Below are 13,188 nucleotides of genomic sequence, written 5' to 3'. Positions count from 1 at the left end.
CAAAGTGCTCAAAGAGAGATAGGTATCAACTCCAGGGCAAATCTCTCTGCTGGAGCAAACTTTGACACAATGTTTAATAGATTTATTTAAGTTTGTGCAGTAGTTTTCCTTGGGATTCAAATTGTCTTTGCAAAAATTGAAGTTTCTTAAAATATTTAACTTAGTGCTTAAACTTAATGTACTTTCTTAAGAGACAAACTAGAAGAATTTATTTACATTTAAAAGTTGGAAGGTCATCAGAAAACTAAAAAGGAGTTCTTACTTAAAGGAAAAGAGTAAACCGAATTCATTCCTTAAAAACAGTTGTACATACCTATGAAGTTTAAATGGAAAATGTAAACACTTTTGAGCTAGAAGTTATCTACAATTTTTCATTACTCATACAAACATTTCCATAGTCTCTATATGAGGAACAACAATTTCAAGTGAGTGAAATCAATGGCTTCTGCTAATCTCAAATGAATTAGTATGGTAGCTTGAATGTCTCTTTCAGTACTCTTGATGATGATGATGGTCAGAATTAGCATTTTTATGTTGCCTTGCCACTTCAGTATGCTGTCTAGCCACTGGGTAATTAGTCTTGATGCCCCAATCCACTAATTTAGTATTACCTTGGGGAAACAGAGCTTAGGTCAGAAATTCCGTGTTGTGCTTCTTACAGATTTTCAAAGGAACCTGAACTCATGGAAAAAGTTGACTGCAAGTGTATTTTACAGAATACATGAAAATTCTGCACAATTCTGCAACTCGCTAATTATCTTTGCTTTTAGAAAAGAATCAATGATAGCATGACTTCAATGCAGTTTAGCTACTTTATGATGATGCTGGGATAATTCTACAGGTGTTTCTTTTATAAGCATGTAACAATGAACTAGCATATGCCATTTGAGGAGGTATGTGACATACAAGATTTTTTCTAATGAAAACATCAACTTTTCTCCCATTTCATTTTGGCTCTAAAATGTTTTTAAATAAATATTGGAGTGTTTTTTTTTTTTCACTGATGAAATGCAGAAATGAAAAACTTTAATTAGCTACACCATCTTTTTAGCCTTCAGTTATTCCAAAATCACATAAATTCCGTGGAAAATCCAATAGTTGCAAGAATTAGTTTTACTCATAATGCTGATTGGTTTTGCAAAAGTATCACCATGTTTTACTTAGCTGATACACCAACAGACATAAGCTAACATTGGAAAGAACAGAGAAGCAATCAAGTAAGCAAACAGCCTGTCTGATTGGTCTTTTTTCTCAGCTTAGATCATAAGATGCTCCTCAGGTCAACATTTTTCAGTGCCTTCATAACTACCAAGCTTTTCACTTTGAAAGAATAATCCCCAGTTAGGACTTCTGCAGTGTTTTGTATGATCAAAATGCAGTTTGTCAAACAATGAAGGTTGAGATTTATTATTTTATTGTATTAGAAACATAAATACTGTCTCTTACCTGAATGGCTTTGACATGTGACGCTGGCTGCTTTGACATGTTTAAGACAGAGTCTTATCCCTGCAAGCAAAATGGGAAAGTGTTACAGGCTCTGACATTCTGATAGCTAGGGGAGATAAACTAGAACTTAACCCATGCTGCCTCTTGACAGGCATCCATTTCACCTGCCCATCTCCTGTTTCTGTCTCAGTTTCAGGGTTGCTTAGGTATTCCTTCTGAATAGCAGGAGGCAGAACACCTGAGCTTCTCCAATTAATCTTTCATAGACACAAATGGAGCTCTCTCTTTCACATTAAAAACAATAATGAGTAGAGATAAGGAATCTCTCAAACCTTTAATGGCATCGTAAAATGAGCAAGAATTAAAGGAAGCATCTGAGGATAAACAATGCATGATTATCTCTGTCATGGTATGTACAATAGAATTATTAGAACTCTAAGTTTAAACCTTCCTTCAAATAAAACATAACTCGCCACAAAGTTTTGATAAATGAAGACATAACCATTTTCTGACTCACACATTATTGTAAGTCTTTAATACATATAGACTGAAAACGATCAAGATGGTTATATTATAAATTTTCTTCGAGAATTGCTAGGGCACAAAGTAATTTCTCTTCCAAGTTTTAGATGTATTATTTTTCTTAGCACTAATGCAAAAAAGGAAGAATTTTTCATATAACTTTATGCATGTGTAGAGGTATGGACTGGTACAAAATTAATATGCAATAACAAAGAGAAACACACCAAAGTCAAAGGATTTTGTAAAGGTTAAAAAAAAAGGCAAGAAAGAAATTTAATATCCCTTTAACTTCAATATCGTCTCAGCCTTTTACTCTTCACTAAGATTTACAACTTTAACTGGACTAGACCTTTATCAAAGTCTGATCATTTTAACCAGCTCATTTTAATGCAAAATAAGAAAGTAATACTAAAAGGTGGTAAGTAAGTATACATCCATCAGAGAATTCATTGATAACAACCAAATTATAACATTTTTTGGCTACATTATTTTACCTGAGACTGGAAACAATATACAGAGAAAAGGAATAAATGATGTAAAAAAAGAAGAGTAGAAGTATACCAAGAAGTCACAAGTGGGTCAGAGACTTTGGTATTCCAAAGAGCATAACTGTCCCGTGGAGGCAGTATCAGAGGAAAGTATAGATCACTTGTAGGTTGACTTCAGCCCAGAATATCAGTCTGAAACTGTATCCCTGGAGCTGCATGGAAGATTTGCTCTTGCCTACTCTCACATCAGCTTTAAATCTGTGCCTAATTCAGAGCAGAACTTAAAGTGCAAGTGACTTGCCATTAGAGGTCTCTCTCTGATTGCACACTCAGCTCTAAGAGTGCTGGCCAACCAAAACATACCCCATCAGAGGCAACATCAGAGGGCATAGGCTTCAGGGTTAAATTGGTTCAGCTACATAAGTAAATCAATTAAAAAAAAATAAATCCCACTGTGCAAAATGGAAACAGCACCGTTCCAGATAATTTTACACTGTGGGAATATTTTGTAGTCTGAGACAGTTCGAACAACCCCAGGATTCAGTTTATGGGATGAAATCTTGGCCATTGGAGTTGATGACAACACTTGCACAGATTTCAATAAGCCAAAATTTCAGCCAAAGAATTTATTCCACTCCTTCAAAATCTTTGCTATGAACGGAAATAAGCATTTCCTCAGGATTGCCACCCAACTTATACTGATGCATTGTGCTGTTAAGCAGCAGTTGTATTCCAAAGACAAATGCAAAATAATCCACCAGTTTATTGGAAAGATAGGGCTTATAATACATAAAAGTTTAATTAATTTTTCTTATCATCTTTTCCTTTTTCTAATCAGAATGAAAAATGGAAACAAAAGCATAGGAAATGAATATACAGCATTTAAAAACACCGTGTTTCTACTTTCTAAACATAGTCACAATGAAATTCAGGCCAAGATGTACTGTTCTATATATTTTGCATTGCAAAAACACTGTTCTGTGCTTCTTTGGCCACCTTGAGCTAAATGGGCAGGGATTTACTTGGGATCTCTACTATCAAAAGAAGTAAAGCAATCGTGCTACTCAGTGAGGTGCTCTGGATTCACTAGAAGTCTGCACTTGCAACGACTGCAATCAGACACCGGTTCCTAAAGATGGACGTATGATACAATTGTGTAGGACTGCTTTTGGAGGAGGTGATTTTCCTTACTAGTTTGTGCTGTCCTCATTACTGCTGAAGAAATCAGGACAACAGCACATCACTGAGTAAAAATAGACAATCTTCCCCAGCTCTGTCCCCTTCCTTCCCTTTCCTGAGCTTCCCTCCAGAACAATACTGACCATTAGCTGTAGGAAAATAAACCCCAGACTGCAGATGCACCTAGTACTGAAGAGATTACTTAATTTTATAAATTTCTGTATTCTTTCACCAGGTGTATCAGAAAGTCCAGCGTGCTGCACTGATTGCGTTATTTCTGGCATCCCAACCAGATCTGCAAACTTAAACAAATAGTCTCCTCCCCAGCCGAATCTCCCACGTGCATGCCCAGAGAAGCACAGAGACACGCAGCCTTTATGCCCCGGTGTTTTTTTGGCCACCCCACACCTCACCTCTTACCTTTTATGGTCTGCATGCCGAGCCAAACTTAGGAAGCAATGGCAACAGGATTTCAAAGCTGTTTTATGCCAGGCTGCCCCTGCCAGTTCCCGTGCTCTCCTGACTTCCCAGTGAAAGTAACTGCTACTTTTTGCAGAGCGACATAAAGCCGGATTGTGAAAAGTCCCTTTAAAAAACAAAGGACCTATCTACTGTCCATCAGCTAAAAATAATTTCTGACAGGGCTGCAGAAAGATAATAAGCTGACTGATTCAATTTGCTTTAAAGACGATTTGATATCATAATGCCATCTTTTGTAATCTGTACAAGAGATGTACAGTAGCTGATACACACGAGGAGGGACACACACACACACGCACACCAGCTGAAAGCTGCCCCTTTCTGCCCTGCACCAAGCACAAAGGGTGTATTGGGCACAGAACTGAAGTGTATTATCTTATTAAAAGGCTTTGACAGGAACTACACCACTGTGAAACCCAGCTAGCACAAATATAGAAGAGAAGCCCCCACTTTGCAGCTTCCAGACTGTTACTACATGCTGTAGGCAAACACTGTAATATTTCCTATAATGCAGTCGTTTCCACCACTGTTACCTGTTAAGCTTACAATAAAAGAGCACCATTCTTAACATCAAATCTCCCATGTAACATTTCACTAGCTCCGATAAACATATAGAAAACAATAAGCATGTACCTCTGTACATGCTCGAATTAGCGTTCGAGCTAATGCAGTTATGCTTCTTATGAGTCAGCAGGTATTTAAATGACTTTCTGTTTTAAACCTTTTAAGATCCCCATAGACTATGAAGCAATAACTATAACAATCTGCTCTGAATACACCGCACAAGACATTAAAACAGGAAGAAAAACAGAACTACTGCAGTCACCTCGCAGCCATCTACTAAAGAGTTTTCACAAGTCTTCTGAGTTTTTAATTGACCCTTTCAAGATTATCTACTTATCTACTTATATAAGAAAAGTTCCAAACCGTCAAGTGAGTATATACACCTCCTTTCGATGTCAAAAGAGGTAGCCTCTTCCACCAGCTGAGATATTGACTGTGATCCTTTCAATGTGTCTGAAATAGCTCCGATGCTTTCAGCCTGGCCGGCACCGAGAGCTGCTCCAGGCTGCAGTGGAACTCGGTTGAGAAGCAAAGTGTAAAAGAGAATTCCTGTCATAGCTTCCAGTTGTTCTTCCTAAATATAGCGTTTGATTCACCCTGCAGCTCAGTCCCCTGTGACACTTGACCGTCGTAAAACCAGGGCTCAAGTGTCAAGCAGTAGGTGTTGAAGGAACACACCTTTGGGTCCTTTTCCTGACCCCTCTCCCTGTCACCCAAGAGTGAGGCATACGATGGTGGGAGGTAATGCACACCTCCTCCACGGCGTGTGGGGCTTCGTGTGCCTCCCTCCTGCCTCACTGGAGAAGGAAATAATTATGGAGACATAATTATGAAGAACTCACCTCGGTGGGACTGTCTAGGGGAGGTGAATGCCACACCAGTGCGACTGTATTGCTGCTGGGTTGGGAGCGAGCTCGCATGGCAGCTGCCTCAGGGTCTTGGTGTGGTGCTCCTGTGAGCAGGACAGCCATCATGGCAGGGAGGAGCAGCGCTCCTGAAGCTGTAAGGCCATGGCTGCTAGCTGTTGGACAACAGGGGATGTGGATGAAGCTAAAGGGCGAGGGGAGTTGATATAGTTAATAAAGAAGTGAAACGTTCTTATACAGTTGTGCTCATGCTATCCATGAGTGAAGGCTATTGAAGGATACCTGACACAAGTTGCACATGGGGCACAACCCCATGTTTCCACTCCCAGAAATGCAGCCTCCCATTCACTGCAGCTTCAGAGGAGAGAACTTTCCTCTTGGGTCCCCTGCCTCAGCTGTGCCTGTTTACTACTTACCCACAACACTAACTGCGGCAGCGGCAGTGTCGCTGTTGGCGACGCTGCACAGGCCTCTGCTGGAGAAGGACTAGAAAACCTTTACGATCAACAATTTTTAAGTTCAACAATTTTAAAATTGCTGCCATGGGCATTTCTAACAACTAAATAATAATGATTGGGGTAGTGATTTCAGGGAGGATTTCCCTTGACTTTAATTTATTTCACCTACCACTCTTCATTTCAAGTACCTCCTCCAAGGGGAAGGTGACCTCCCAGACCACTTCAACAAGCCTGTGACTGACTCACTCTCTGCTTTCCTCCTTCCCAAGAGTGCTGCCATCTGGTAGCAGCTTATTAAGGTAGTGACTTGCTCCAGCAGCTTGTAGCTACTCATGGCCACGCCCTTTCCAGCACAGACACACAGGTAGGCATGCCACAGGCACATACATTTTTGCTAGGTCAACACAAGTGAAGATACACATGGCAATCAGACCCTTCCTTAAAAAGACTGGACATGACTGCTATAAAATGTCTTGAGGGGTGGAAGACTATAGCACTTGAAACACGGCAGAGTTTATAAGAGAGCTCACAGTCCTATCTTTTGCCTAGAATGAAGGAGTTTGCTCTGTCACAGTCTAAGGTCATGCTTTCCAGGTGGCCGAGACCATGTTGAAGTATTGTTGGTGCCAGATGAGTGACTTTATTTGCCTTTTTGTGAAGGTTCATGTTTACAACAGAGATTCTAGAAAGCAATGAAAGAGGTGGCATATTTTTGTAACATGGTCTTGTACATGAATTTATTTCAAACTGTATTATAAATAGTTATATTACAAATCAGCTCTGGGATACAAGAAGCATACACAGTTCTTTTTCCCGTATGCCATTAAATTAACAAAGGTTTTGTAATACAAACCAGGCCATTGCTTCCATTTTATAATCCCATCGTTTTACAGATATGCATGTAGAAGATCAAGTCAACACTGTTTCCTGCAATATTTTCATAATTTAGTAATATAATAGGTAACCTTAGTGATGTGCAGATAGGAAGAGAATCTACCTATGTCACTCACCTAACACCCATAAACTATCACACCTAAGCTGTACTAAATTTTGATGGACTTGAAGGAAAAGCCCATATTTTATCATTAAAATCAGAAAATGTAGGTCTGCATAGATTTTAAAGGGAAAAATATAAGTTTTACAATAATTTTGCAGAGTAACACTGGCTTTGAATAACCATTAGGATGCACAGCCCCATGACTTGCAGATTCATCTGCTAAATGCATGCAGCCGATGATTTAATAAGTAAATCATGAGACATATGTGCATTTCAGATGATAGACTAAAAGCATGGTGTTAGGTCCAGATAGCTGTACACTGTCACACAATGTATAAAATTATTGTTTGTGTACAAAGATCCAAAAGAAATAGTAATATATTTAAAGTAGGAAAATCCCAATATAGTCCAAAATATACTTTTGCTGCATTTCTAGAAGCTTGTCTAATTAACATGCTTCCTGGAACAGCTTATTAGTTTAGAAAATGAAGTTGATGGTTAACAGAAACATGCATGTATCTTACTTCTTGACTGGGATATTTCACTGTATAATGTCAGAATTGTTTCTTTAGTCTGTCAATGCTTACTTAAATGTTTTCCTTTTTGAGAAACCTCATGAGCACAGATATAACTTCCCTCAGGCTCCTAAAAGAAAAATATTTTTCTATAATGGATCAAAATGCTTTAGCATAATGCAAGCAATGTAACACAATTGAAACTGCAAGTCAACAAAGGAGTGGTTACAATCTCAGCTAGCTTGAAATAAGACCAGTTTTTACAGTAAGAAGTTAAAAAATACATTCCCGGAGTTTTGCTTCAAATTACCAGGTAATAGCAACATATTGTAATATGTTTGGCAGTGCAAAATTTTGCATCCTTATATTAAATTTAGCTCTATAAAATACAGTTTCTTACTGAAATTGTGAAATAGTGGGCTAAGGATACTAAGTATGTGGTTAATTAATTATCTTCATTTGAATTGTTTGGCAAAGAATATGAAAAGTTAGGCTGCAGTGCAAGATAAACTATTCTCCTCATTCAATACATTTAGGTTTGAAAATTATTGATATTTTTTAAAAAATCACAGTTATGACTAAGGTTTAAAAATAAGAAACCTGCTATCAGACTGATTTATCTGAGGACTAACCTAGAGGATACTGGAGAAAAAAGAACACCATCTATCTTCTAACTTACATAAATTTTATTTGTATGTCTGGGCTCTTTTCCCTTAGCAAGGATGTGTCTACTGCAGGTAATAACTATTTGGTGCAGAGGCTTGATGAAAGAGAGAATTTTAGCAGTGGTCACATGAGGTTAGACAGAACAACAAAAGAAATTAAAATACTCCAGAGCTAGCAATCACTAGGCATTGGAGCCCATTCCCACTCTTGTTTTAAAATAAAAATACCTTTGCATCATAGATTTTAGAAAGACTGACAGACCTCAGGAAGTATCATCTACTCTTTGATTGTTTCTCCCAGTTTTCCCCAATCTATACGTTTCTTAATATCAAGAAAAAAATTAATCACTTTCTCTTGAGTTTCTACATGTACAGCTATACCTACAGCAATAACATCAGTCTGTTTCAATAGGGAATAGCATGTAAAATGTTTGATATTATCTAATGCACAGGAAATCAACAAACATATCTAAATTAGCTGGTTTTGTTTCTGTGACATTTCTGAGCTGCTAAATATTAATTCAGCTTCTGCATGCTCTCTTTCCATATAAAAGCATAGTGATTATTATCACCGACTTTTCCATCAAGAAATAATTAGCCTTGTATTAGGAAGATGGTCTCACTAGAGGCTACCAGTGACCTTGTTCTAAATTTCAGAGTTCCAGCATCTTTTAATAGCTTTGTTAGCATCATAAGAATTTGTATTAAGTTCTAAAACCTGCATTATGAATATAACCCACACAAACATTAGAACATCATAGCTTTAACCGCTGAATTACCCAAAAGCCATATTCTCTGTTGCTTTGTATTCTGTAAAATTCTTACTTACATGCTTTGACTAAATAAAATATGATGGTGACATAAAAATAACAAATTTGTTTCCACTTTCCTCCTGGGAAATTTTAGCCACTACAGCTGGCAAAGCTGATATCATAATAAAGAGCACAAGTACTGGCAGATTTTGAAGGCAATATGAATTTTTAAGCAACATGTTGATTTTGTAAACATCCTGTCTGCTATAATGATTCAGCAAAGTTGGAAAAGATATGAAAAACATGACATCGCACCATCAGATTTTGTTCTGGGCAGACAAGTGTGACAAAATAGGAACTAACCGAATCATTACTGAAATTCTGTACAGAAGACCATCCGTCTTTTTCACAAATCAGGGTAATTCAAATCGAGAACTATTACCTTTTTTACTCTCACAACAGGTTTCTTCTGATGAAGGCCACCCCCATCAGTAAATTACATCTGCTGAACAATATTACATCTCGCCTTCAATGGTCAGATGAAGAGGCCTCACCAGACAGACGGTAAGGAATTTTGCCGTTGTATCCACCTGGCCCAAAGATGAACAAGAACGAGGTGATATACCAGGGGATCTGGGGGCTTAGCACCAGACAAAGCAATGTATTTATCTCCTACAATAAAGCGTGAAATTAAATTGCAGCTGTGCAGGTGTTCAGCTCACACACAGCTATGATCCCACTATGGGAGCAAATGTAGTAGACTTGAGTACAGCAATTAGTCAAAGTCTAAAAAGAGAAGAAAGACTAATTTCTGATTATTCTTCATCTAAATGGCAGATTAACAGGAAAAAAGGTTTGGCTGGGACATGAAAGATCTGCCTGGCTAGAAAGACGGGCACAAAATGTAGGAGATAAGGCAATGGGTTGGAAGAAGCAGAACATCAAGGACAAGTTAAAGAAATTAATACCGCTAGATTAAAACAATGACCAAATTCAAGGACAACTGCACCAACCTGCTGAGTCATACATAATTGATCAGTTGCTATCTTTGGTTTGTATCTGAACAGAAAATAAAAGATGAAGATTTATAAACTGTGGGTGTGAAGAATTTTGAAGTTTGAATCAATATCAAGACACTTATCTTAGTTTCCATGAGTCATAAGGAAAAAAAAATCCTTAACTCTCATAGCTCCAATGTTCAGGAAAAAAAAAAAAAAAAAAAGACAACTAAGAATGAATGCTTTCTACAGTGAAGATATGAATAAATCTACTAGTCATACCTATCTATCAAGGAGTCAAATATGATCTATATCAAACCTTTCTTTTATTGAATCAGATCGGCTATAGGAACATTTTTCAATCATTTGTGGTCTCCTGCCATGCAAATATTGGACCCATTCAGAGAGAAATTGTCAATAGAAATCAGTGCTGGCACAGGCAGACCACTAAAGTCCTCCAGCTGCTAACTTCTAAATGATGTTTCTCAACACAGTATCAAATCTCAAGTGTTAAAAATAGTATAAACAATTTCTGTTAGGAAATTACACAAAGTATTTTTAAAGCCTTCAGGTATTATTTTACATCCATATGAAGTAAGGCTGTGGACTAGCAATATCTTCTATCCAAGGGTAACAAAGAACCTCAAAAAAGAAACTATAAATATTAAGCTGCCTTATTCAATCAGATCAGGCTGAGCAACACAGGGGGTAGCCCTTTGAAGTGCAGTTCAGTTCTCAAGAGCTGGAGGCTGAAGCTAACAGTGGTGCTTGAAAATCATCTGTCCTGAAAGTGACTTTTGAGAACTGCCAGCCGCCCTGCATCTCCTGTGCCCACCAACCACTGGTGAGGTGGTGGAACATAAATCTTTGTATTCTGGTTAGAGTATACAGGAAGATGCTTGCAGCTGACTTGCAAACTGATCATTTATTTTTATTAGGAAAAAAAGAGATGTTCTTTATGTTCCTAACATAGATAAACATTAGGCAAAAAGAAATGTGGTTTTGTTATGGATAGTCCCCAGGCACTCTGACTGACAAGGGGCAGGGGGGATTTGTAGCACTGGGACACCAGTGAGGATTCAGTTTATCTGCTGCCTGGAGGGCTAGGTGGACATGAAGCAGCTGCTCCTTACAGCCCAGTCCCAGAGGCAAAACAGAATGAGTGCTGGTGTAGCCCACTGCTATGCTGTATGCTGAAGCACCTCAGGAGCTGCTTCACCTTCTGTACTATCAGGGCAGACAGTTACAGCAATAACCTCACCTGCTCCTCCTGTGCAAACCATTCCTGTTAGAACAGCTAAATGCCGTATATGCAGAGGAGAATAAAAGTGCTACAGGCTGTAAGTCTGCTCAACAATAAACCAAAGCCTGCTTTGTCTTCTTCAAAGTGTTATCTCACTGTGACTTACTCAAGCTAAGTGCACTTTTTTCTTAAGGGTTCAAAGCTGCCCTCCAGGTTTTGGGATTCAAAATAGATAGGTCTAATGCTATCATGTGCATTCATTTCAGGTTATGGTGAGCATGAAACAATACCCATTAGAAGGAAACTATTTATTTTGCATTCTGCTGTAGAATAGAGGTTTGTGTACCTAGGGACTTCACAGGTAATTTAAAGCGCAGAAAAGCAGAACAGCTGTTTGGCATCATCTTCCCTTGTGTGCTCCCCTCCTGCACTGACTGAGCTCTTTGTTTTCTGCAGTTTTGATAAATCCATTTGCAAGGACAGAATCCTAATGTTGTAAAAATATCCAAGCACAGGAGCTAAGGCTGAATAGCTACTCTGCAGAAGATGCTTTTTCTCATGTATAAACAGTTGCAGAGGATGCAAAGCCAAACAGCCTAGCAAGCAAGACTATCAGCTAAAATGAGCAGCGGAAGTACAAAACTAATATTCCTACAGAACTGAATTCTAGAATAACATCTAAGCCATAGCTCTCAACTTTCTACATTTCCTTTTTTTTTTTTTTCTTCTTTTTTTTTTTTCCTTTTTTTTTCTTTTTTCTTTTCTTTCTGCTTCTCTCCTTGGAGTCCAACAGCTTCAGAGGACCTTTAGATGTAATTTCAGTTGTAATGTTCCTTATAGAATTGTGATAGATGACTAAATGCTGAGCATTGATAGCAGTTAAGAAAGACCTGTAATTTGTTTTGTCATAGATCAAGCACTAGTAATCAACAATTACTACAATTTTCAACAAAAAGCATGTACTACTACTCTTTGCAGCAGATGAGTCTAATAAAGGCATATTTCTATGAACACTTGTGCTTTTATTTACATTGCTTATATGAACAGTGACTTAAGAACAAATTTCAGTTAAGAGTCAAAATCCCACCTTTTCAGCATATGTTTTTGGTAACCAGGTAAACTAACGCAAACAAATCATGCAACTTAACAGAATACTTTGATCTCAGTTGAATTTAAATGAAGATTGTTTCGTACTTTAACTGGAACACAGATGATCAAGAAAATTGTAAAACATGCTGCTATTGTTTTCTAGGCATAGCAAGCATCAAAGATTTTTTTTCTTTCTTTCTTTGGGTTTCACTTTAAAGCACCCTGTTTAAAACTCCATGTCTCCATAATTCTCATTACCTGATTTTTTTCCATATACTGAGATTTTTAGATAATAATTCTAGTAAGGTAACCAAAAAGATGGGCACTTGTTGTTCAAACACTCAATAAGCAACGCAATACACATCTCTGAGTGATTCAGTCTGTGTATCTCTCTTGAGCCTCAGATTTCTTCTTTACTCTGATCTTTTTGTTCCCTCCAGCAGCAATATCCAAACCTGCATAAGTGCTGAAAGCAATATCCAAACCTGCATAAGTGCTTAATGGACCACACATTTCATTTTTGTCTATCTGTTTCTTCTTTCATGCATCCTTCTCTGTGCTTGAAGTTCCAAGTAGACTTGGGTGCTCATTCTGCAGACATACATTTGCTCCATGAAAGCACCCCTTCATTTCAGGCTAAGCTACCGCATGAGCTTTTGTAGGATCAGGGCCACAGCAAGGAAGTTCCAGCCTTCCTTTCCTTTGCTTAGCTCATCTCAACACCCAACAACTTAATATCAAATACTTCTCAAAACACACCTAAAAACCCATTTGCTGTCCTCAACTCTTGCCCAACCAAGTCACATTCTGATTGTATTGTCTTCAAACTGTCAAATTCCACATCATAGCTGGTTTTAGGTCTAAGCCTGAAATGAACTGTGAGAAGTTGCAATTTCCCTGGAGCCCAGCAAACCCCTCTAACATTA

The 13,188-nt window shown here is 38.1% G+C and overlaps 1 protein-coding gene across 9 annotated transcripts in view; it reads right to left on the bottom strand.

Annotated features, from left to right (window-relative positions):
* The window catches only part of SMPX (small muscle protein X-linked), a 39,711-nt gene extending 34,516 nt beyond the window's left edge, over positions 1 to 5,195 (bottom strand). For 5 of the 9 annotated variants that reach the window (XM_032197283.1, XM_032197301.1, XM_032197275.1 and 2 more), the window contains exons 1-2: positions 2,530 to 2,695; positions 1,447 to 1,506 (exon numbers count right to left, since the gene is read on the bottom strand). In XM_032197283.1, the coding sequence (XP_032053174.1) occupies positions 1,447 to 1,485 (39 nt within the window). In that variant the 5' untranslated portion in view covers positions 1,486 to 1,506; positions 2,530 to 2,695. Of the gene's footprint in view, positions 1 to 1,446; positions 1,507 to 2,462; positions 2,482 to 2,529; positions 2,696 to 4,055; positions 4,213 to 5,042 lie in introns of those variants that run through there. The other 4 variants (XM_032197319.1, XM_032197309.1, XM_032197293.1 and 1 more) reach the window with 4 other exon arrangements.
* Between the last annotated feature and the right edge of the window lie 7,993 nt (positions 5,196 to 13,188).

Source organism: Aythya fuligula, chromosome 1 (genome assembly GCF_009819795.1).
Source record: "Aythya fuligula isolate bAytFul2 chromosome 1, bAytFul2.pri, whole genome shotgun sequence".
NCBI classification, from domain to species: Eukaryota; Metazoa; Chordata; class Aves; order Anseriformes; family Anatidae; genus Aythya; species Aythya fuligula.
This window is presented reverse-complemented; position numbering and strand designations above follow the sequence as displayed.